The sequence below is a fragment of the Balaenoptera physalus genome (assembly GCF_965194825.1).
Source record: "Balaenoptera physalus genome assembly, chromosome: 4".
Taxonomy (NCBI): Eukaryota; Metazoa; Chordata; class Mammalia; order Artiodactyla; family Balaenopteridae; genus Balaenoptera; species Balaenoptera physalus.
In genome coordinates, this window is record NC_138891.1 from 87,295,764 (window position 1) to 87,322,966 (window position 27,203).

Genomic DNA, 27,203 nt, shown 5'->3' on the forward strand with positions numbered 1-27,203 from the left:
AGGGTTGTTAAAAATCATGCACTCTGGGCATCAACTATGCTAGGTACACCCTAGTCATGGAATATACGTTCTGTAATAATGCAGCAGTGGTTTTCATGAGAATTTTTATTTTATTTATTTATTTAATTTTTAAAAAAAATTTTGGCTGCATTGGGTCTTCATTGTTGTGCACAGGATTTCTCTAGTTGCAGCGAGTGGGGGCTACTCTTTGCTGTGGTGCGCAAGCTTCTCACTGTGGTGGCTTCTCTTGTTGCAGAGCACGGGCTCTAGGCGTGCAGGCTTCACTAGTTGTGGCTCACAGGCTTAGTTGCTCTGCAGCATGTGGGATCTTCCTGGACCAGGGATCAAACCCGTGTCCCCTTGCATTGGCAGGCAGATTCTTAACCACTGTGCCACCAGGGGAACCTGAGAATTTTTTAAAGGAAAGGCTTCCTAAACGTATAGTACCTAAAAAGGGATACTTTATCATGTGAGAGCCTGAAGATGGTAGAGGTTTCATCATTCACTGCATGCATTTATTTTAATTATTTTTAGCATTGAAAATTCCCCACCATTAGATATAAATGTCTGAGAAAACAGCAGGAACAACAAAACTAATGTTGACAGATAAATCCCAGCCAAAAGCAACTGTGATCTTCATTCCTTTTCAGATGTTTCTTTGACAAGACAAACCCCTTGGGGACAGCTTTGGATAACCTGAGTGTCATAAGACGATTATACATAATTTGGGACAAGCAACAAAAGTGTCAACATGCTTGTCAGATGGAAAATTAGAATTCTACCATTTACCTCAGTGCATCATTCCTGTACTACAAGCATCAGTTTTAGTTTCGCGGAGGTAGACAGTGTTAATGTCTTCTTTGTACAAAGAGGGAGCACTCTTGATGACTTTTAATGCCTGTTCACAAGCCTCTATCCATTCTTTCCTCCACTCGAGAAAAATTCCTATGCTAGTCAATGTGACAGCCAATGATCTTCATCCTGGTGATAAGAACATACAAGAACCACAGTGATGATTCAATTATCCCATTGCAAGTCAGTGATGTGGTCAGGACTAACAGCTAGCTCTTCTCCCCTCCTAACCCACTTTGTACACTCCTCCCAAGCATGTAGTCGTGGAATCCTGGAACTAGCTGGGTTGTTCAACAGTGCTATTAGCATTGGGTGACAGCCCAGTGGCTAAATGGAAAGGTAACATATTGTAATAGAGAGACTTAGAAGTGGTTTTATAGCATCAGTTGTACGCTGAGGGAGGTGAAGTTTTATATGTGTCTGTGTGTAGGAAAGGATGGTGGGTAAGACTTTTCCTGTTTTTGTAGTCCAGTCCTTTCATCTTATTTTTTAAAAATTGAAGGCTGGTGAGGCTGGGTGACTATCTCAAAATCACACAATCTGTTAGCATTTGAACAACCGTGTTCAATTGAAAATTCTCATTTTTAGCTATTTATATGAACTTTATAAATATCCCAAAAGAATCAGGCTCTGTATTTGCTCATGGTGGATAAGCAAAGTTTAAACTTCTCCCCGCTAATGCTTATTCCATTTATTCTGAAATGACTAGTGGTCTGCATATCAGTATTTTCAGAAAGCCACAATCCAAGTGTATAGCAATTCCCTGAATCTGCCATGAGATTCCTGGACAGTCTGCGTTTGTCCTTCAATTTCCCCAGACTTAAGATACCCCCACCCTGTTCCATTCACTGCTCACTCACTAAGGTCCAGATCAAATACAAACTTTCCATTCAGCCTTGCCCCCATAGTCCCAGTCGAAGTTAATCCTCGGCACACCCAAGCAAGGTCTGCACCTTCTTATAGTGTTATTTCATTCTTCCATCTGTCAAGCTCTCTATTTCCCATTAGAAGGCAACCCCCTTCAAGGGAGGTACCTTGTCTTATTTATTCCTATACTGCCTAATAACTAACATACAAGGTCCCGCTGAGCCTTCCTTTCAGCTCAGTTAAATTTGGAGAAAAAAGAGTGGTAGATAGTAAATTTATTACAGAAAAGTGGTCTTGTTAGTTAAGCTTGCCTCACCAAATAAATGGTAAGCTCTTCGAGGTCAAAAAGGTCTTTGCCTATAACTCTCTTTTTTTTCACAATGCTGGCGCAGAGTTGTAGGCTCCATAAACTGTGATTGACTTATCCAGAAAATGAAAACAGAAGTTAGAAGGCTGAGGTAGCTTATTAACTTTAGGGAGAGGAATGGACTTCTGGAAACAAGGGTTTCACTTGACCTTTCTTCCTCTGGCCTCCTTGTTTTTTTGTTGTAATTCTAACCACATCCAGGTGTTATATTTTTAAACACTTCCTTTTGGTAAATTATCTTACTCTTTCTCTTCAATTTTTGATAACCTCATAACTTGACTTTGAGTTTGCTTAATTTTTTTCTCGATTTTTGGAAACGGTTAGGAAGTATTAAAGTGAACTTGTCTGAGGTCTCAGAGCAGTTGTAAATATCTAAATATTCAGGGTTTTCTAAAAGTTCTCTGCAGATCTCTTGTCTCAATCTGATTCTTGAAAACTCAATCAGTTTACAATTATTCTGAGTAGTGGCTGATGAAATATGAGCATAAATTATAGTGAGAGGTTTACTGAGTGACAGGAAATAGCTAAAAATGAGAATATTTACTCTGGCCAGGGTGTAGAAATAAAGTGAAACATTCTGCTAGGTAAAGCGGTATGTGGAATGCAAGACCAAAAGTTGTACCCCAGTTCAACATCTGAATAGCCCTTAACCCTCTGTCTTTAAAAAAGAGTTTTGGCTATAATCTCAGTTATGCTATGTTATTATAATCTATGATAGTATGAATCTATTAAAATCTAATAATTTACAATTATTGAAGGAAATTAATGAAGAGGATGGATTGGATATATGGCTGAGGGAGTGTTCAAAACAGGGAAAGACAGAGCCAAGAAAGAACTATAAGGATGTAGGAAAAGGAACTCAGAGAGAAAACACTCTTAAGACTTAACTCTACTAGAAATAATAAAAAGATATAAATAACTACACAGTGCTTAACTAAAAGGAATCTTGGCCTCTTTTAGTTATTTTGTTTCACCACCTTACAGGGTCAGGCCCATAGTAGAATATTCCATGATTTATATACACTCCTGATGTAACTGATACAAAAAGGTTAAGTGGTTGTCATGAATTGGTGTGATTTCTCATGCTCCTTTTATACATGAGTCTCAAAAGCCACAGTACACTCCAAGCAATTGTCAGAGAATGAATATTTTCACATAAATGTACATTCTAAATAATTGAAGTTTGCCCCTTTGGAGGTCAAAACATTTTTTGAAGTAACCATTTCTGATGAAATTCTTTGTAAAACAGATTGAACACTTCTTTGTTTCTAAAAATGGATACTATTAAACATAATTTAAAGTTTTATTGTTGATTCAACCTTATCATGAAAAGAGTAATTAGTCTGTATTATATAACATAATTATGCCCTGGGTTAAATAGGAAATGATAATGGAATTGTAAGAATTGTGTATAAAAATGAGATAAATTTTGAATCTTGCAATATTTATTTTGTTTGCTTGGAGAAAATTTCTTTTTCATTTATCTTGGTTATCAGTTATACTTCAGATGCTGAGGTTACCAGGTATAAACTTTCATGGTAAGTTAAGGGTAATAGAACTTATTCAATAATATAGAGAATTAAAATTTTTTTCTTAGCTTCAGATTTTATATGCAATCGACAATTGCAAACAGAAGGCTCAGAGAAGACAGTAGAAAAATCTGTTTCCAGGAAAATTCACTCTCCCCACCAAAACAAAGGAAAGCATATTTCCTGTAGGCCAGAAGGCAGAACTTCCAAAAAGGTGGATAACTTCTCTTCTTCCCACTTGGGAAAGCATAAAAAATTCAGGTTATCTCAGAACATCCTCTCTTCAGAAAGTTTTCTTGAGTTGCATGTCTCCTACATAGAAAAAGTCATGGAAAAATTGCAAGGCATCATTAAAGCCTTTGAAAATCAAGTAAAAAAAAATCCTAATGCCAACTATCATAGGGAAATAGTTGTCTACAAAAATTCCTCTCTCCTATTTATTGAAATATACCAGAGCTAGTAATAGAAAATGTGATTTTGCTCAAGAAACAACAGCAAAGTAATGGATAATGAATTATAGACTAATGGACTCTAGTATGAGTTTAAATCTTGATTCTCTTAATTATTAGCATATAACTTTAGGCAAGTTCTTTATTACCTCAGTTTCCATATCCATAAAACAGGGTTCATAATAATATATTATTTTTGTTGTGAGGATTAAATGATTAATATATGTAATGTGTTTTGAACAGCCCCTGGAATATAATAAGTAAGTGACAAGAAGTTACTATTATTTGCTACTATTGGAGTAGCTATATGATAATAAAATAAAATAAATTAAAGTAAAATCTAATTTTATAATAAAAATGGTAAAATTTTGGAAATTGAGGAAATTATTGAACAATTGAAGAAATTATTTAATTTTTTTCAACAAATATTTATTATGTATCTACTATATGTCACTAGCAGACACTCTGCTAGTAAGGATTAATATACTGTAAAATGTTATCTGGGAAAATTATAGAATCATGCTTGAGAAATCTTTGACAGAAATTGTTGAAGTGGCAAATATCTGATCCTTCCAGAACAGAATTGTTTTTAATTTTGTTTTTATCTTCCAGGGGATGAATCATGTGACATACAATTTTAAGAGATATTCCATATATGTTGTGTCATCAGGAGACCCATTTGAACTGGAATGCCCTGTGAAATATTGTTCTAATAGACCTACTGTGACCTGGTGCAAGGCCAGAGGAAACACTGTTTACATCTTGGGGACAGACTTCAGGGCTTCATGGGTTGGGAAGAAAGGAAGAGTATTTCAGGTTTTATTCTGCATTTTAATCAAGTGCTTGCTAGTGACAATGGGTCATACCGCTGTTCTGTGAACTCTTCGCCTGGACTCATTGAAAGCCACTCAGTTACCATTAATGTGACAGGTGAGTTCTAGACATCAAGACTATCTAATGCTTTTCTCATCTGTTTCAAGAAAAGGAGGACTCAGATTCTCAAGTGATTATGTTAGACGTTGAACTCATGTAAGACATCAAAAGGCTGCCACATCTCACAGTTTGTGGTGTGTGGTCACATACATGTGTTTGTGTTTTGGAGTGAGGCAGAAAAGAGTAGAGAAAAATATAATAAAAGTTATTGTTCTTGCCTTTAGGGGGTATAAAATTTATTTGATAAGCCCAAAATTTGACCACTGAAATATGGAAAAAATTACAAAGTGAATACCAATAGTAGTAGACAGCTTTTTATTTTTTGTCCTTTGAATTTTTTCCTTCATTTATCAGTCCTTGACTTTTATTGATAATAAATCCTTGAATTTATGTTTGTGTTGCTCAATTATACTCTTGTTAATAGTTCACAGTTTGCATAGAGGGCAAACAGCACACAAGTAACCTGACTCCTTGATGAGTTTTGAGAATATTCATAGCTTTAGCTGCCTCCCCAGTCCCTCCTCAGAGGCCCTTAATAGGCTCAAACAACAGAGCAAAGACAGGTTGAGTTATGTTGGGCAAAACTATGCTGAACAAAACATGGAAAACAAATAGAGAAAAGTAGAGGAGAGTAAAAAATAGTTGGTTTATGAAAATCCCACAGCTAATATCATACTCAGTGGTGAAAAATTGAAAGCTTTCCCCCTAAGGACAGGAATAAGACAAAGATGTCTGCTTTTGCCACTTCTATTCAACATTGAACTGGAGGTTCTAGCCTGAGCAATTAGGCAAGAAAAAGAAATAAAAGGCATCTAGCTTGGAAAGGAAGAAGTGAAACTATCTCTGTTCACAGATGAAATGATTTTAAATATAAAAAATCCTCACAAACCCACACAAACTACTGGATCCAATAAATGAATTCAACAAAGTTGTATGATCAACACAAAAATCAGTGGTATGCTGTATACTAGCAATGAACAACCTGAAAAGGAAATTAAGAAAACAATTTCACTTGTAATAGTATCAAGAATAAAATACTTAGCAATAAATTTAACCTAGGAGGCACAAGACTTGTACTCTGAACAAAATATGGCTGAAAGAAATTAAAGAAGACATAAATAAATGGGAAAATATCCCATTATTATGGATTCTAAGATTTAATATTGTTAAGATTGTAATATTCCCCAAATGATCTACAGATTCAATACAATACCCATAAAAATCAAAACTATATATAATACATATATAATATGTATATAATATATATATTGCATAAATGAAAAAGCTGATCCTAAAATTCATTTAGAATTACAATAAACCCTAAATAGCCAAAAAAAAAAAAAACCCCAAAAACCTTGAAAAAGAAGAACAAAATTGGAGAACTCCTGTTTCTCTATTTCAAAGCTTACTACAAAACTACAGTAACTAAGAATGTGGGACTCATGTAAAAATGGATATATACATCAATGGAAGAGAACTAAGAGTCCAGAATAAATCCATACATATTTGGTAAATTGATTTTTAACAAGAGTGCCAAGACCATTCAATGGGAAAAGTATACTTTCTTCAATAAATGATGCTGGGACAATTGGATATCCACATGCAAAAGAATGAATTTGGAACTCTACCTCACACAATATACAAAAAACAAGTTAAAATAGATCAGATATTTAAATATAAAAACTAAAATTAAATCTCTGTTTATATAAAACTATAATGCTATGTTTCCTTAGAAGAATACATAGAAGTAAATCTTCATGATCTTGGATTTGTTAATAGTTTTTTGGTACAATTTCAAAAACATAAGCAACAAAAGAATAAATAGATGAATTGTACTTCATAAAAATTAAAAACTTTTGTGCATCAAAAGACACTATCAAGTCAATTGCATTATTATGAACTTTCATCAAATCTTTAACTGTGGTCATTTTAAAGTCTTTTGTCATTTACAGACAGTTCTGGGTGTACTCTGATGCTTTTGCAAAAATGTTCCTGTAAAAGGGTTTCATCGTCAAGGAATTCATGGAAAAGACTCTGACAAGTACAGGTTTCTGGTAACTGACTATACTGCTGAACTGAATGAAGAAGCATTTTCAGAACTCTAATGGAAAACTGATGAATTCATAAAAGTGCTAACAAAAGATCAAGATGAAAAAAAATTAATTACATGGGACTGAGTGAACTGATGAGGATGATTATAATTTTTGTGACTTTCTGTTTGAATAAAAAAAAAAAAACCCACAAGGACTCGGGCAAAAAATATACAAATCAATTTTCACTGCAAAGTAAAGGAGCTGTTACAGTGGAGGATTACTGGACTGAATGTCAATATTATGACATAGTATGAGTGTGTTTCGTGTTTAGTAATTGCAATCATTGTTGCTTTTGTTGTGGTCATACATTTACAATGCTTGGTGTCAGTTTATTTATCTCTTTTAAAAATAAAATACAGTGTGTGTGTGGGGGGGGGGGAAGAAAAAAGATGCCCCCCCCAAAAAAAGACACTATCAAGAGAGTGAAGAGACAACTCACAGAATGTGAAAAAATATTTGTAAATCATATATCTGAGGAGAGAGCTTCAAGATGGCGGAAAAGTAAGACGCGGAGATCAACTTCCTCCCCACAAATACATCAGAAATATATCTACATGTGGAACAACTCCTACAGAACACCTACTGCACGCTGGCAGAAGACCTCAGACCTCCCAAAAGGCAAGAAACTCCCCACATACCTGGGTAGGGCAAAAGAAAAAAGAAACAACAGAGACAAAAGAATAGGGACGGGACCTGCACCAGTGGGAGGGAGCTGTGAAGGAGGAACGGTTTCCACACACTAGGAAGGCCCTTTGCGGGCGGAGACTGCGGGTGGCAGAGGGGGGAAGCTTCGGAGCCACGGAGGAGAGCGCAGCCACAGGGGTGCGGAGGGCAAAGCAGAGAGATTCCCGTACAGAGGCTCGGCGCCGAGCAGCACTCACCTGCCCGAGAGGCTTGTCTGCTCACCCGCCGGGGCGGGCGGGGCTGGGAGCTGAGGCTTGGGCTTCGGTCGGATCGCAGGGAGAGGACTGGGGTTGGCGGCGTGAACACAGCCTGAAGGGGTTAGTGCGTCACAGCTAGCCGGGAGGGAGTCCGGGAAAAAGTCTGGAGCTGCTGGAGAGGTAAGAGGCTTTTTCTTGCCTCTTTGTTTCCTGGTGCGCGAGGACAGGGTATTAAGAGCTCAGCTTAAAGGAGTTCCAGAGACGGGCACGAGCCGCGGCTATCAGCGCGGACCCCAGAGACGGGCATGAGATGCTAAGGCTGCTGCTGCCACCACCAAGAAGCCTGTGTGCGAGCACAGGTCACTACCCACACCGCCCCTCCCGGTAGCCTGTGCAGCCCGCCACTGCCAGGGTCCCGTGATCCAGGGACAACTTCCCCAGGAGAACGCACGGCGCACCTCGGGCTGCTGCAACGTCGCGCCGGCCTCTGCCGCCACAGGCTCGCCCCGCATACAGTACCCCTCCCTCCCCCCGGCCTGAGTGAGCCAGAGCCCCCGAAGCAGCTGCTCCTTTAACCCCGTCCTGTCTGAGCGAAGAACAGACGCCCTCAGGCGACCTACACGCAGAGGCGGGTCCAAATCCAAAGCTGAACCCCGGGAGCTGTGCGAACAAAGAAGAGAAGGGGAAATCTCTCCCAGCAGCCTCAGGAGCAGCAGATTAAATCTCCACAATCAACTTGATGTACCTGCATCTGTGGAATACCTGAATAGACAACGAATCATCCCAAATTGAGGAGGTGGACTTTGGGAGCAAAGATATATATATATTTTCCCCTTTCTCTCCTTTTGTGAGTGTGTATGTGTATGCTTCTGTGTGTGATTTTGTCTGTATAGCTTTGCTTTGTCCTAGGGTTCTGTCTGTCCGTTTTTTTTGTTTGTTTGTTTTGTTTTCTTATTACTTAAAAAATTTTTTTTCTTAATAATTATTTTTATTTTAATAACTTTATTTTACTTTATTTTATTTTATCTTCATCTTTCTTTCTTTCTTTCTTTTCCTCCCTTTTATTCTGAGCCATGTGGAGGACAGGCTCTTGGTGCTCTAGCCAGGCGTCAGGGCTGTGCCTCTGAGGTGGGAGAGCCAACTTCAGGACACTGGTCCACAAGAGACCTCCCAGCTCCACATAATATCAAACGGTGAAAATCTCCCAAAGAACTCCATCTCAACGCCAAGACCAAGCTCCACTAAACGACCAGCAAGCTACAGTGCTGGACACCCTATGCCAAACAACTAGCAAGACAGGAACACAACCACACCCATTAGCACAGAGGCTGCCTAAAATCATAACAAGGCCACAGACACCCCAAAACACAACACCAGACATGGACCTGCCCACCAAAAAGAGAAGATCCAGCCTCATCCACTAGAACACAGGTACTAGTCCCCTCCACCAGGAAGCCTACACAAACCACTGAACCAACCTCAGCCACTGGGGACAGACACTAAAAACAACGGGAACTACGAACCTGCAGCCTGCGAAAAGGAGACCCCAAACACAGTAAGTTAAGCAACATAGGAGAAAAACACACAGCAGATGAAGGAGCAAGGTAAAAACCCACCAGACCTAACAAATGGAGAGGAAATAGGCAACCTACCTGAAAAAGAATTCAGAATAATGATAGTAAAGATGATCCAAAGTCTTGGAAATAGAATAGAGAAAATACAAGAAACGTTTAACAAGGACGTAGAAGAACTAAAGAGCAAACAAACAATGATGAACAACATAATAAATGAAATTAAAAATTCTCTAGAAGGAATCAATAGGAGAATAACTGAGGCAGAAGAACAGATAAGTGACCTGGAAGATAAAATAGTGGAAATAGCTACTGCAGAGCAGAGTAAAGAAAAAAGAATGAAAAGAACTGAGGACAGTCTCAGAGAACTCAGAGACAAAATTACATCACCAACATTAGAATTATAGGGGTCCCAGAAGAAGAAGAGAAAAAGAAAGGGACTGAGAAAATATTTGAAGAGGTTATAATTGAAAACTTCCCTAATATGGGAAAGGAAATAGTTAAGTCCAGGAAGCACAGAGAGTCCCATACGGGATAAATCCAAGGAGAAACATGCCAAGACACGTATTAATCAAATTATCAAAAATTAATTACAAAGAACAAATATTAAAAGCAGCAAGGGAAAAACAACAAATAACACATAAGGGAATCCCCATAAGGTTAACAGCTGAACTTTCAGCAGAAACTCTGCAAGCCAGAAGGGAGTGGCGGACATATTTAAAGTGATGAAGGAGAAAAACCTACAACCAAGATTACACTACCCAGCAAGGGTCTCGTTCAGATTTGACGGAGAAATTAAAACCTTTACAGACAAGCAAAAGCTAAGAGAATTCAGCACTACCAAACCAGCTTTACAACAAATGCTAAAGGAACTTCTCTAGGCAGGAAACACAAGAGAAGGAAAAGACCTACAATAATAAACCCAAAACAATTAAGAAAATGGTAATAGGAACATACATATCAATAATTACCTTAAATGTAAATGGATTAAATGCTCCAACCAAAAGACAAGGATTGGCTGAAAGGATACAAAAACAAGACCCGTATATATGCTGTCTACAACAGACCCACTTCAGACCTAGGGACACATACAGACTGAAAGTGAGGGGCTGGAGAAAGATATTCCATGCAGATGGAAATCAAAAGAAAGCTGGAGTAGCAATTCTCATATCAGGCAAAATAGACTTTAAAACAAAGACTATTACAAGAGACAGAAGGACACAACATAATGATCAAGGGATCAATCCAAGAAGAAGATATAAGAATTGTAAATATTTAGGCACCCAACATAGGAGCACCTCAATACATAAGGCAAATACTAACAGCTATAAAAGGGGAAATCGACAGTAACACAGTCATAGTAGGGGACTTTAACACCCCACTTTCACCAATGGACAGATCATCCAAAATGAAAATAAATAAGGAAACACAAGCTTTAAATGATACATTAAACAAGATGGACTTAATTGATATTTATAGGACATTCCACCCAAAAACAACAGAATACACATTCTTCTCAAGTGCTCATGGAACATTCTCCAGGATAGATCATATCTTGGGTCACAAATCAAGCTTTGCTAAATTTAAGAAAATTGAAATCGTATCAAGTATCTTTTCCGACCACAACGCTATGAGACTAGATATCAATTACAGGAAAAAATCTGTAAGAGATGCAAACACATGGAAGCTAAACAACACACTACCTAATAACCAAGAGATCACTAAAGACATCAAAGAGGAAATCAAAAAATACCTAGAAACAAATGACAATGAAAACATGATGATCCAAAACCTATGGGATGCAGCAAAAGCAGTTCTAAGAGGGAAGTTTATAGCAATACAATCCTACCTTAAGAAACAAGAAACATCTCAAATAAACAACCTAACCTTACACCAAAAGCAATTAGAGAAAGAACAAAAAAACCCCAAAGTTAGCAGAAGGAAAGAAATCATAAAGATCAGATCAAGAATAAATAAAAAAGAAATGAAGGAAATGATAGCAAAGATCAATAAAACTAAAAGCTTGTTCTTTGAGAAGATAAACAAAATTGATAAACCATTAGCCAGGCTCATCAAGAAAAATAGGGAGCAGACTCAAATCAACAGAGTTAGAAATGAAAAGGGAGAAGTAACAACTGACACTGCAGAAATACAAAGGATCATGAGAGATTACTACAAGCAACTCTATGCCAATAAAATGGACAACCTGGAAGAAATGGACAAATTCTTAGAAATGCACAACCTTCCGAGACTGAACCAGGAAGAAATAGAAAATATGAACAGACGAATCACAAGCACTGAAATTGAAACTGTGATTAAAAATCTTCCAACAAACGAAAGCCCAGGGCCAGATGGCTTCACAGGCGAATTCTATCAAACATTTAGAGAAGAGCTAACACCTATCCTTCTCAAACTCTTCCAAAATATAGCAGAGGGAGGAACACTCCCAAACTCATTCTAGGAGGCCACCATCACTCTGATACCAAAACCAGACAAAGATATCACAAAGAAAGAAAACTACAGGCCAATATCACTGATGAACATAGATGCAAAAATCCTCAAAAAATACTAGCCAACAGAATCTAACAGCACATTAAAAGGATCATACACTATGATCAAGTGGGGTTTATCCCAGGAATGCAAGGATTCTTCAATATATGCAAATCAATCAACGTGATACACCATATTAACAAATTGAAGGAGAAAAACCATATGATCATCTCAATAGATGCAGAGAAATCTTTCGACAAAATTCAACACCCATTTATGAAAAAAACCCTCGAGAAAGTAGGCATAGAGGGAAGTTTCCTCAACATAATAAAGGCCATATATGACAAACCCACTGCCAACATTGTCCTCAATGGTGAAAAACTGAAACCATTTCCACTAAGATCAGGAACAAGACAAGGTTGCCCACTCTCACCACTATTATTCAACATAGTTTTGGAATTTTTAGCCACAGCAATCAGAGAAGAAAAAGAAATAAAAGGAATCCAAATTGGAAAAGAAGAAATAAAGCTGTCACTATTTGCAGATGACATGATATTATACATAGAGAATCCTAAACATGCTACCAGAAAACTACTAGAGCTAATCAATGAATTCGGTAAAGTAGCAGGATACAAAATTAGTGCACAGAAATCTCTTGCATTCCTATATACTAATGATGAAAAATCTGAAAGTGAAATTAAGAAAACACTCGCATTTACCATTGCAACCAAAAGAATAAAATATCTAGGAATAAACCTACCTAAGGAGACAAAAGACCTGTATGCAGAAAATTATAAGACACTGATGAAAGAAATTAAAGATGATACAAATAGATGGAGAGATATACCATGTTCTTGGATTGGAAGAATAAACATTGTGAAAATAACTATACTACCCAAAGCAATCTATAGATTCAATGCAATCCTTATCAAACTACCACTGGCATTTTTCACAGAACTAGAACAAAAAATTTCACAATTTGTATGGAAACACAAAAGACCCCGAATAGTCAAAGCAATCTTGAGAAAGAAAAACGGAGCTGGAGGAATCAGACTCCCTGACTTCAGACTATACTACAAAGCTACAGTAATCAAGACAGTATGGTACTGGCACAGAAACAGAAATATAGATCAGTGGAACAGGATAGAATGCCCAGAGATAAACCCACGTACATATGGTCACTTTATCTTTGATAAAGGATGCAACAATATACAGTGCAGAAAAGACAGCCTCTTCAATAAGTGGTGCTGGGAAAAATGGACAGCTACATGTAAAGGAATGAAATGAGAACACTCCCTAACTCCATACACAAAAATAAACTCTAAATGGATTAAAGACCTAAATGTAAGGCCAGACACCATCAAACTCTTAGAGGAAAATATAGTCAGAAGACTCTATGACATAAATCACAGCAAGATCCTTTTTGACCCACCTCCTAGAGAAATGGAAATAAAAACAAAAATAAACAAATGCAACCTAATGAAACTTAAAATCTTTTGCACAGCCAAGGAAATCATAAACAAGACAAAAAGACAACCCTCAGAATGGGAGAAAATATTTGCAAATGAAGCAACTGACAAAGGATTAATCTCCACAATATTCAAGTAGCTCATGCAGCTCAACATTAAAAAAACAAACAACCCAATCCAAAAATGGGCAGAAGACCTAAATAGACATTTCTGCAAAGAAGATATACAGATTGCCAACAGACACATGAAAGAATGCTCAACATCATTAATCATTAGAGAAATGCAAATCAAAACTACAATGTGATATCATCTCACACCAGTCAGAATGGCCATCATCAAAAAATCTAGAAACAATAAATGCTGGAGAGGGTGTGGAGAAAAGGGAACCCTCTTGCACTGTTGGTGGGAATGTAAATTGATACAGCCACTATGGAGAACAGTATGGACGTTCCTTAAAAAACTAAAAATAGAACTACCATACGACCCAGCAATCCCACTACTGGGCATATACCCTGAGAAAACCATAATTCAAAAAGAGTCATGTACCAAAATGTTCATTGCAGCTCTATTTATAATAGCCAGGACATGGAAGCAACCGAAGTGTCCATCAACAGATGAATGGATAAAGTAGATGTTGCACATATATACAATGGAATATTACTCAGCCATAAAAAGGAATGAAACTGAGTTATTTGTAGTGAGGTGGATGGGCCTAGAGACTGTCATACAGAGTGAAGTAACTCAGAAAGAGAAAAACAAATGCAGTATGCTAACACATATATATGGAATCTAAAAAAAAAAAAATGGTCATGAAGAACCTAGGGGCAAGATGGGAATAAAGATGCAGACTTACTAGAGAATAGACTTGAGGATACGGGGAGGGGGAAGGGTAAGCTGGGGCGAAGTGAGAGAGTGGCATGGACGTATATACACTACCAAAAGTAAAATAGATAGCTAGTGGGAAGCAGCCACATAGCTCAGGGAGATCAGCTCCGTGCTTTGTGACCACCTAGAGGGATGGGATAGGGAGGGTGAGAGGGAGGGAGACGCAAGAGGGAAGAGATATGGGGATATATGTATATGTATAACTGATTCACTTTGTTATAAAGCAGAAACTAACACACCATTGTAAAGCAATTATACTCCAATAAAGATGTTAAAAAAATAAAATAAAATAAAATTCAGGGCAGGAAAGCTGCTGCACTTCTTACCAGAGTCAATTCTTGCCAAGACAGGTTCAAGTGTTTTGGATTGATGGAGCAAGAGGAAGGGAGGTGAGGGAATATAGAAAAATTCTATGTATAGTATCATATCATCTGCAAACAGCGACAGTTTTACTTCTTTCCAATTTGATTCCTTTTATTTCTTTCTCTTGTCTGATTTCTGTGGCTAGGACTTCCAATACTATGTTGAATAAAAATGAAGAGAGTGGGTATCCTTGTCTTTTTCCTGACCTTAGAAGAAATGCTTTCAGCTTTTCACCATTGAATATGTTGTTAGCTGTGGACTTCTTATATGTGGCCTTTATGATGCTGAGGTACGTTCCCTCCACACCTACTTTGTACCTACTTTATAGAGCATTTCTATTAGAAATGGATGTTGAATTTTGTCAAAAGCTTTTTCTGAATCTGTTGAGATGATCACATGGTTTTTATTCTTCAATTTGTTAATGTGGTATATCATGCTGACTGATTTGCAGATATTGAACCATCCTTGCATCCATGGGAAAAATCCCACTTGATCATGGTGTATGATTCTTTTAATGTATTGTTGGATTTGGTTTGCTAATATATTTGTGAAGATTTTTCCATCTATGTTTATCATTGATATTGACTGTAATTTTCCCTTTTTTTCTGTTATCTTTGTCTGTTTTTGTAACAGGATCATACACCATGATTTTTGCATCTATGTTCATTAAGAATATTGCCCTAAAATATTCTTTTCTTGTAGTATTCTTGTCTGGTTTTGATATCAGGATATTACTGGCCTTGTAAAACGAGTCCAGAAGCTTTCCTTCTTCTGCAATTTTTTGGAATAGTTTGGGAAGGATAAGTGTTAACTCAAGTCAGAGATGAAATTGGGATCTACAATCTCTCTCCCTTGGGGAGAAGGGGGCCTAACTTCAGAGGGAAGGGAGGCAGTATTCCATCCTAAACCCAATGCCTCTAGGGAATGACTGGAGCAAAGAGTGTGAAGGATGAAGTAGTGAGGGGGATGTCTAAGAGCAGTGTAGGAGACATGAAGGGCCTTTTAAGTTCTCTCTGAAGATTTCTACTCTTCTAATTTTCTACTCTCCCACCTTCTTATCACCCCCTTTCTTATCACATTGATGATTAATGCTTCTGAGCCTATTAGGAATTCATCAGGACTTTGCTTTGATCTTCTACTCTTGTCTGTCAACAGCCTTCCACTCTGTGATTGGTTCCCTCCTGGAGCTTCATGATCATCTGAGACGTTCACTATCTTCCTTCTAAAATTCCAATTAGTTTTATGAACTCCTTGTCTTTAAAGTTTTCCCACTTTTGGTTCATTTCAGCCAAAAATCTTCCTAATATACTTAATTTGCCTAATAAACTTATTTCATAAAGCCACTCTTTTATTGAGTCCCGTGAAGAACATTCCCAGTGCTTACACTATTGGACTCACACCAATCTGCCTCCACCTATCAAAATTCTACCTCTTCTGTCAAGCCCAGCTCATTTCCTAATTCTTTATGAAGCCTTTTATGTTTACACTAGAGGACGTGATTTCTATTTTCTAGTAATTTTATGCCATTTAAGGTTTTTGCCTCTCATTTATCACAGATTTCTTTGTACTGTAGAAATGTGGGGAAATGTCTTTTATGTCATGAAGGGTTATGATATACTGGCAAGGAGGAACTGTGTCATATTTCTTTGGATCATCCTTGCTTCCTTCACAATAGTCAAATGAATTACTTAGAAATCGTCTTTGAATTGGGTGTGGATTTTCCTTTCGTGGAGTGATGAAAACAAACATAACGGGAAGAGTGTCAAAGAAAAATTATTTTCTTTATGTACCAGGGAGTACTCAATGAACTGAGTATGAGGTGAGGAGAAAAATATACTCTGAGGACTTCCCTGGTGGCACAGTGGTTAAGAATCCACCTGCCAATGCAGGGGACATGGGTTCGAGCCCTGGACCGGGAAGATCCCACATGCCACAGAGCAACTAAGCCCATGTGCCACAACTACTGAGCCTGTGCTCTAGAGCCCGCAAGCCACAACTACTGAGCCCATGAGCCACAACTACTGAAGCCTGCATGCCTAGAGCCTGTGTTCCGCAACAAGAGAAGCCACCGCAATGAGAAGCCCGCGCACTGCAATGAAGAGTAGCCCCTGCTTGCCATAAATAGAGAAAGCCCACGCACAGCCATGAAGACCCAATGCAACCAAAATTAAATAAATAAATAAATTTATTTATTTAAAAAAATATATACTCTGAAATTATATTTCAGAACCATGCTTTTAGTAAATAAATTTTGGAGGTATGATAGAAAATCTTTCATTTTTTCCCCTTGAAATATCTTTCTTAGGAGGTACTGGGAATTTTCCTGTTTTTATATCTGACTCTGCTTTGCTTTTTATATTCAAGTTAAGAATTGGTCCATGTGTAAACATGGTTGTGACAGAGTGGGGGTTTGGATGCTGTTGGGGAAGCAATTATCTCTGAGAAGGAAGAAAAGCACTTTGCAGAGCAAAGTCCCAGAGGGAAAGTCAATAGAACAGCCACTGAAACACACACTGGCCTGCAACTCTGTCCTCCCCAATCTTCCTTTGGTCAATTCCTGATTAGGAGCTTCACAAAGCCATCTTAGCAGGAAAGTGGGGGTGTATGAGTGAGCAGGGTGAGAAGCACAATCTTTATTTATTTATTTATTTTTTTACTTTTAAGAAAAATTTATTTTATTCATGTATAGTTGTGTTAGTTTCAGGTATACAGCAAGGTGATTCAGTTATACCTATATATACATTATTTTTTTCATATTCTTTTCCATTATGGTATATCACAAGATATTGAATATAGTTCCCTGTGCTATACAGTAAGACCTTGTTGTTTATCCATTCTTTTTTTTTTTGAATTTTTGAATTTTATTTTATTTATTTTTTTATACAGCAGGTTCTTATTAGTCATCAATTTTATACACATCAGTGTATACATGTCAATCCCAATCGCCCAATTTCGTCACACCCCCACCCCCACCCCCCACCGCTTTCCCCCCTTGGTGTCCATACGTTTGTTCTCTACACCTGTGTCTCAATTTCTGCCCTGCAAACAGGTTCATCTGTACCATTTTTCTAGGTTCCACATATATGCATTAATATACAATATTTGTTTTTCTCTTTCTGACTTACTTCACTCTGTATGACAGTCTCTAGATCCATCCATGTCTCAACAAGTGACCCAATTTCGTTCTTTTTTATGGCTGAGTAATATTCCATTGCATATATGTACCACATCTTCTTTATCCATTTGTCTGTCAATGGGCATTTAGGTTGCTTCCATAACCTGGCTACTGTAAATAGTGCTGCAATGAACATTGGGGTGTATGTGTCTTTTTGAATTATGGTTTTCTCTGGGTATATGCCCAGTAGTGGGATTGCTGGGTCATATGGTAATTCTATTTTTAGTTTTATAAGGAACCTCCAAACTGTTCTCCATAGTGGCTGTATCAATTTACATTCCCACCAACAATGCAAGAGGGTTCCCTTTTCTCCACACCCTCTCCAGCATTTGTTGTTTGTAGATTTTCTGATGATGTCCATTCTAACTGGTGTGAGGTGATACCTCATTGTAGTTTTGATTTGCATCTCTCTAATAATTAATGATGTTGAGCAGCTTTTCATGGAGAAGCACAATCTTTATTTCACAAATAGTTCCCACCATGTCATCAAAAGTGTTTCCTCGTGGCCTTCTATACTCACTTGGGACACCTGATGAATGTTCATCTTGTTATTCAAGTGCCAAAGGGTGTCATATAGGCTGAATTGTGTCCTTATACTTAAGGCGTGGGAAAGAGGGAGTCAAAGCAGAGAGAGGAAGATTGTGTTGTATTTATACAGTCTTTGTTTGAGATTCAAAATAAACCCAGGGGTTTACTTTGTGTCCATGATCTTGAGGTGATGATCTACAAATTTTGCAAACTGCCTTTGAGCTGGATTATTGGATTATCTGTTAGTATGTAAATGCAGGAGTCTTCTCAGAGACTAGCTCTGATTTTGGACACACCTGAGTATAACCCTCATTGTTTTCACAATCAATTTCAATTCTTTATCTTGTCTTTCTATCTCAAAATAATTCAGAACACCCTCTTATAAGTAAGTTTCAAACTTGCCAAATAAAATTAAGGAAACTAGATTGTTAAGTGGTTGGAAAGTATTACAAGTTGCATCTTCTTAATTGAGTGGATTTGTCTGTATTAGGTTATCTGTTGTCGGAATCTTAGTCCCTATTCCTATCCATTCCCCTCCCCCAGACAGCCGAGTTTGTCACTCTTGGTAATGATTTGGCTGCTTGCCCAACCTAAACAATAGCTGCCGCATGAACAATACAGCATTTGTTACCGCTCAATTACCAAACCATTTCATGCCCAGATCCAGTAGCCCGTGACCACATTTACCCCAAAACCAAGTATATGGGGAAGGAATATGTAACTATGTTAATATATCTAGAAATAAAGCTTTCCTACATAAAAAATATTAACACAAGTACAAAATCGAAAGATATGCGATGGATTCTGATATTTTCTACTTTGTTATGTTTCATTTTTTGAAGTTATTTTTTATCTGTTAAATTGTTCCACGACCCACTAGTAAGTTGCAACCTATCGTGAACAAAAAGGGCCTTAATACACATTAACACTGATCAATAGTAATGGGAACCAGCTGTATGCCCAGAGAAGCAAATCTAGAGATACCAAAGGTATCTGAAGATAATAAAAGTATTTGGAGATATTAGGGTTATGAGACAACAAAAAGGCACTGTGTTAAATGAACTTCAATTTAGTTTCAGAAGCATGTTGGCTTGAGTCTCAACTGCCATTTACTAGCTATGAGACCTTGGGCAAGTCTTGGGACAATTGCTCTTCTCAAGGCAAGTGACTGGATAAAAAATATTCCTTACTTTTCTTAAGTGGTGAATATGAAAATTAAATAAGACAATGTAATGAAAGGATGTGGTAAAATGCTTTCCAAAAGTTGTTATGGATATTGTTTTCCAGGGGATTAACCCTAGCAGAATAAAAAACTTTTCAAAAGATAAATTATAACCTGGAGTCATTCACATATGCTCAGCAATAAAGCAAGAGGTGGGTGAGAGTACTGAGTCCTGGGGTTCTTGGGAGAAGCCTCTTGAAAGGGAAATAGAGGCATCAGCTGGAACTCCATTCAAGTTCTGACAATTCAGAGGGTGTTACATAATGTATCTCATATTTCTTAACCATCTTTAGTACTGACTAACATTCCAGATACAAGGAATGCCTCAGGACCACCCTCCAAGGAAGAGATGGTGGACCAACAATGGACCCTTTATAGTTTGCTTCCTTTGGGGGTTTTACCTCTATTCATTACCTGTTTCCACCTATTGTGCTGCCTTAGACGGCACCGAGGTGAGTTCCATCTTCTCTCTGCTGCTCTGTGTCACACATTTGGGGTTCAGTTATGAGGGCTGATATGTTTTTAGTTGGTTTCTGTTGGCTTTTTACACACTATTCTGCTATAAACTGTGGACAATGATTTCTTAGGGGACAACTCATCTTTCCACCAGAAAGCCAAGTGGATTAATTCAGGTCTCCTCTAGTCATGATGAGGCATGCTCAGCACAGCACAGTGCTGCAGTCAGGGTTGTGGTGAGGAAGGCATATTGTTGGGACTTATTCATTTTTCTTGTGTCAATCTTAGGAGGAACTCTTCTAACTTTTAAGGGTGTTGAAAGGGAGGTTGAAATAATTTCTCGGATCAGCATGTCTGATTTGAGTTAGTTTGTCTCATCCTGTGTTTTACAGCCACATCACATCATGCCAGTCATCCACACCCCTGTCTAAATGAAGACCCAGTGTCCCCAGAGGAAATTCATATGTCTGTGCTTACTGTTGCCATCATAAGCACATGCTTGAACTGTATCCCCACCCAACAATAATGCATTTCAAAAATGTGGGTTTGGCTATGATGGGAGAGGTGTGATATTTTGAAAACAATTCTGTTTTTGTAAGAATTCACTCAATGTCACTAGCAAACACTGAAAGACAGTAAGAGAGAGATGTATGGTGACTTCTGGTCTAGCTCGGGTCAAAACCAACTCAGTCCTCTCTCTCTTTCCTTTTTCCCCTCTGCCATCTCGTCTAATCCCTTTCCCCACAACAGCAGCAGCCACAGTGTAGCTATAGAGACTAAGCTGGACAGAGCAATCCTTATTTCTGCCATGAGAGAAAGCTTTGTCTGAGCAAAAGTGCTTCTGCTGTTCTGTGGTGAGGACTTCCAGAACCCAGAACCTTCTCAGGATAATGAGGGACTCCTCTGTAACTCCAAGTCCACATCTGCAACTCCAAGGCTCTTTCCATGGTCCCTCTCCAGTTTTTGCCACCTTTCTTCTGGCAGCTGGAGCTTCAGAAAAAAAGTCAGGGGTAAATCTTTTGATTTACCCCATCCGAAGTGAACTAGGCAGTAGGAGATCCTGACTATGTAGGTGGCAGGACAGCAGTGTGTGTGGCATTAAGTATAGAATGTCCCCAGAACAATGATTCCCAGGCTTTTTAAAGTGATGTGCTAGGTCCTGCCCCTTCCTCTTGGATATGCCTTTCTGGAGTGAGAAGTGAAGAACCAATGAACAAAATGGGCAGCATGAATTCTCACAAACAGATGTGTGTGTGCCATGCTAGACACAGCAAATAAACAAGCCCAAATTAATAATGATGCTGTCGATGGCATGCAAGTGGGTGAGCATGGGTGGGGGGCTTTCCCACCTCTGCTCTAAGGACTGAATTTCAATCCTTAGATTTCAATCCTCAGACTGCAGATAGCAATCTGATTCCAGAACCTCTATTCTTAAATGACCCTAACTTATAGGGAATTGAGGAAGAATTTTGTTTTGTACTGTTTTTTACCCCTTTTGATATCTTATTTCTCGTTTTGAATTCCAGGGGAACAAATGAAGCTTTCTGATACAACAGGAAGGGAAAGTAACCTGGTATGTTTGATGTATCTGTTAAAACAAATGCAGATTGTCCACTCTCACCACTATTATTCAACATAGTTCTGGAATTTTTAGCCACAGTAATCAGAGAAGAGAAAGAAATAAAAGGAATCCCAATCAGAAAAGAAAAAGTAAAGCTGTCATTGTTTGCAGATGACATGATACTCTACATAGAGAATCCTAAAGATGCCACCAGAAAACTACTAGAGCTAATCAATGAATTTGGTAAAGTAGCAGGATACAAAATTAATGCACAGAAATCTCTTGCATTCCTATACATTAATGATGAAAAATCTGAAAAAGAAATTAAGGAAACACTCCCATTTACCACTGCAACACAAAGAATAAAATACCTAGGAATAAACCTACCTAAGGAGACAAAAGACCTGTATGCAGAAAACTATAGGACACTGATGAAAGAAATTAAAGATGATACAAACAGATGGAGTGATATACCATGTTCTTGGATTGGAAGAATCAACATTGTGAAAATGACTATACTACCCAAAGCAATCTACAGATTCAATGCAATCACTATCAAACTCCTAATGGCATTTTTCACAGAACTAGAACAAAAAATTTCACAATTTGTATGGAAACACAAAAGACCCCGAACAGCCAAAGCAATCTTGAGAAAGAAAAACTGAGCTGGAGGAATCAGGCTCCCTGACTTCAGACTGTATTACAAAGCTACAGTAATCAAGACAGTATGGTACTGGCACAAAAACAGAAATATAGATCAATGGACCAGGATAGAAAGCCAAGAGATAAACTCACACACATATGGTCACCTTATTTTTGATACAGGAGGCAAGAATATACAATGGAGAAAAGACAGCCTTTTCAATAAGTGGTGCTGGGAAAACTGGACAGCTTCATGTATAAGAATGAAATTAGAACACTCCCTAACACCATACACAAAAATAAACTCAAAATGGATTAAAGACCTAAATGTAAGACAAGACACTATAAACTCTTAGAGGAAAACATAGGCAGAACACTCTATGACATAAATCACAGCAAGATCCTTTTTGACCCACATTCAGAGAAATGGAATTTTAAAAAAAATAAACAAATGGGACCTAATGAAACTTAAAAGCTTTTGCACAGCCAAGGAAATCATAAACAAGACAAAAAGACAACCCTAAGAATGGGAGAAAGTATTTACAAATGAAGCAACTGACAAAGGATTAATCTCCAAAATTTACAAGCAGCTCATGCAACTCAATATCAAAAAAACAAACAACCCAATCCAAAATGGGCAGAAGACCTAAATAGACACTTTTCCTAAGAAGATATGCAGATCGCCAACAAACACATGAAAGAATGCTCAACATCACTAATCATTAGAGAAATTCATATCAAAACTACAATGAGGTATCACCTCACACCAGTCAGAATGGCCATCATTAAATAATCTACAAACAATAAATGCTGGAGAGGATGTGGAGAAAAGGGAACCCTCTTGCACTGTTTGTGGGAATGTAAATTGATACAGCCACTATGGAGAACAGTATGGAGGTTCCTCAAAAAACTAAAAATAGAACTACCATACGACCCAGCAATCCCACTACTGAGCATATACCCTGAAAAGACCATGATTCAAAAAGAGTCATGTACCACAATGTTCATTGCAGCTCTATTTACAATAACCAGGACGTGGAAGCAACCTAAGTGTCCATCGACAGATGAATGGATAAAGAAGACGTGGCACACATATACAATGGAATATTACTCAGCCATAAAAAGAAACAAAATTGAGTTATTTGTAGTGAGGTGGATGGACCTAGAGCCTGTCATACAGAGTGAAGTATGTCAGATAGATAAAAACAAATACCATATGCTAACCCATATATATGGAATCTAAAAAGAAAAAAAAATAGTTCTGAAGAACCTAGGAGCAGGACAGGAATAAAGACAAAGTGGTAGAGAATGGACTCGAGGACACGGGGAGGGGGAAGGGTAAGCTGGGGCGAAGTGAGAGAGTGGCATGGACTTATATACACTATCAAATGTAAAATAGATAGCTAGTGGGAAGCAGCCGCATAGCACAGGGAGATCAGCTCGGTGCTTGTGACCACCTAGAGGGGTGGGATAGGGAGGGTGGGAAGGAGGGAGACGCAAGATGGAGGAGATATTAGGATATATGTATATGTGTAGCTGATTCAATTTGTTATAAAGCAGAAACTAACACACCACTGTAAAGCAATTATGCTCCAATAAAGGTGTTAAAAAAAACAAAACAACCAGAAAAAGACTCAACAGACATATAAAATAAACTTATGGTTACCAAAGGGGAAAGCAGGGTGGGGGTGGGTGGGTGGGTGGGGAGGATATAAATTAGGAGTTTGGGATTAACAAGTACACACTACTATACATAAAATAGATCAACAACAAGAACCTACGATATAACACAGGGAACTATGTTAATATCTTGTAATAACTTATAATTGAAAAGAATCTGAAAATTTATATATATATATATATATATATATATATATATATAAAACTGAATCACTTTGCTGTACACCTGAAACTAACAGCACATTGTAAAGTAACTACAATAAGAAAAGAGACCCCAGAAACTCCCTTACCCCTTCCACCACATAAAAACATATGAAGACGCAACAGGAAGACAGCTGTGTTTGAAACAGGAAGCCAGACACCGAATCTGAAGGTGCCTTGAACTTGGACTCCAGCCTTCAGAACTGTGAGAAATAAATGTTGTTTAAGCCACCCAGACTACAGTATTTTTGTTACAGCATCATGAAAGAACTTAGACACATGTATTATTCAGTATTATGGTCTATTAATTAGTCTTAAAACACAAAAGTAGATTTTAAGAGGGGTTTACGTCAAATAAAGTTATCCATAATTACACTATTGTGTTGTAATATCAACTATCAATCTATTATATGCACCTGTTTGCCGACTTTATGGACAGCCTATATTTTGACACCTCTACCATCTCTTGAATTTTGCAAAATGTATTTTAAGTACTAAACAAATGACTGATAAAAGCATATCTTATCTCAGTGCTTGATCACTATTTATTTTTTCCAATCTATGTGACCAAAACTTATTTTCTGCCTCTCATCTATTCAAGCTCATCAATTTACATCGGAAAACAAGTGGATGGATTTTCGCCAAGATTAAAAGGTGTGTTTAACACCGTGAATTGATTCATCAGTAAGTGAATTTATAAGCCCACATAATTGAAAAGTCTAGAATAGTTCATCTTCGGAGAATCTTGATGAGAAGATTATATTAAAACTATCAGAATCTGGATATTTTAGTCCATCTTTTGGTTCTGCTCACCTCTATTTTGGATCAACCCTCAGTCAGGCTCTGTCTGCAGCAGCTCTAGAACTCCAAGTGCAGCAGGAAAGAAAGTCCTGGTCTCAGGAAGCTCAGAGAGAAACCTCAGAATGGCATCTCAGTGATTGGCTGTCCAGACTTAGACCCTATGCACATTCGTGAATCAAACTGTAACCAGACCAAACTGTGGTGCACAAATGTATTGTCTGAATTAGGATTTGGCCACAAGGGCATCCCCAGAGCCAGGTGTAAGGTCAACTTCACTCTACACATATGGACAGAAGCTTGGAGAAGGGTGACTCCCCAAAACCAAATCAGGATCCTGTGCCCACAGGATGGGAGTCTTGACTTTGGTAGCAAGACCAACAAATGCCCATTATAGATGTTCTGATATACAATATAGCCTCTGTAGTACATACAAAAGTTACTTTGGGGGCTTCACAGAAAGAAGCAGTCATTCTTCAGGAAACATCAAATTGATGTTTGGAAAGATGCCCATAAACTGCTGATCTGGAAAGACCATTCATATTAAAAGGCCATTAACAAATAAAGAAAACACTGGCTTCCAGTACGAGCCAAAAATAAAAATCATAAAAGCAGATGCTTTAGCTTTCCGGTATTAATCCATCACTGTGCTGCATCTTAAGAGAACTATCTCCTGACTAAGCAACAACAGAATTTATTTAATTTGACAATCGTTAACATTCTGAATAGCAATGCCTGGGGGGTCAGCTAGTGATCAGGTAAAATTATGCATCTTGAACTTGTTCACTCTGAACTCTAAGGGTCCACATATGCTGGCTATGTTCCACTCTACCAAGATTCTGACAGGAAAGAAGGGGCCCTCTTTAGTCATTAGTCTGAGGAGGTTGATAGAATATAAATGACTTTCTGAAGCTTTTTCCTTTCATGGTACAAGGGAATGCTGTCCAAATGTCAGAGGAAACATACTTTCTTTGCCATCAGTTAATAAACTATTTATTGAACACTCCAAATGTTGTTAGCCCTACCAGAGTGAATTTGGTTAAGAGAGTGACACCTGCCTAAATTCATACTCCCTGTTTATCCCATTCATAGCTACTTTGGGCTTTTCATAAAATTCGCATATATACATAATATACAGTAAAAAAAAAAATCAGTATTCTGAAAGCCTGCTATGTTGTATTAGGCATTGTGTTAGATGTTAGGAATCCAAGAAAAACATTTCCCCTTTCTTCATATCCTTTCCAGGATAGTAATTAAGATATTAAGCAAATAACCACACAAAGATTAATTACGTTTGTAAGCATTATAAACCAAAAAACAAAAAAAATCTCTGGTATGCAATGAGAGTTAATTAATATGAGGATCTAACTTAAGCCTGGAGGTTAAGGGAAGTTTGCTAGAGAAAATGAGATCAGGAATATGAGCGGCCATAGGAAAAGGGGGTGCATCGTCTTGAGTCCCATCAGGTGACAGTAATTTAAACAGGGGAAGTTTAATATAAAAATTATCAAGCTAAGATAGGAGATTCACTATGTACATGGAAAGAGAACTCTAAAAGGTACGTTAGGGCTGGGTAACACACCTAAGGAAGGACAAATTTGCAAGGAAGGTTCAGCTTTCATTGAAAGAGGTGGTTGAAAGAGATGTGGTTGTAGAACACTGGAGGGTGGAGAAGATTGCCAGATGGCCTGGGCCAGAGCTGGTTCACAATCTCTGGGCAGGGAACAGACAGGCATACTGGTAGGCAGCCATGAAGATAGGGTGGGGCACACAGTGGGAGTTGAGGGTACCATTGGAATGGAGAGGATTCCTTTATATGAACCCAGTGCACTCCCATGTGCAGCTCAGTCTAGGACAGCTCAGGGCCAGCATGTGCACACATGGGGCTGAGGGTACAGAAAACAATAACCTGAGCTAGGGAACAGGCCCACACTATCTGAGCCACTGCTCTAGTCAAGAATTAAAGAAAACGTATGGCCAAATGCTGGGGAAAGCTGTGCCATGCAGGCATCTCGCACTGAAGAAAACTATATGGTCCAAACACTGAAGAAGAAATCATGCTCTCCAGGAGCCTGGCAAATGAGACACTGGAAAGGGAAGGAAACTCCTTGTTCCTACAGTATCTCTCCAGTGCCCTCAACTGATAAGGCTTAACATCATGTCAGCTGCCAAAAGGAAAATATTTAAAGGG

At 38.1% G+C, this 27,203-nt stretch overlaps 1 protein-coding gene across 1 annotated transcript in view; it reads left to right on the forward strand.

The window, feature by feature from the left end:
• BTLA (B and T lymphocyte associated) overlaps positions 1-23,190 on the forward strand; it is a 35,062-nt gene extending 11,872 nt beyond the window's left edge. The window contains 5 exon segments of the mRNA XM_082460247.1: positions 4,677-4,698; positions 4,700-4,812; positions 4,815-4,994; positions 18,802-18,837; positions 19,986-23,190. Coding sequence (XP_082316373.1) covers positions 4,677-4,698; positions 4,700-4,812; positions 4,815-4,994; positions 18,802-18,837; positions 19,986-20,182 — 548 coding nt within the window. The 3' untranslated portion in view covers positions 20,183-23,190.
• Positions 23,191-27,203: the final 4,013 nt, after the last annotated feature.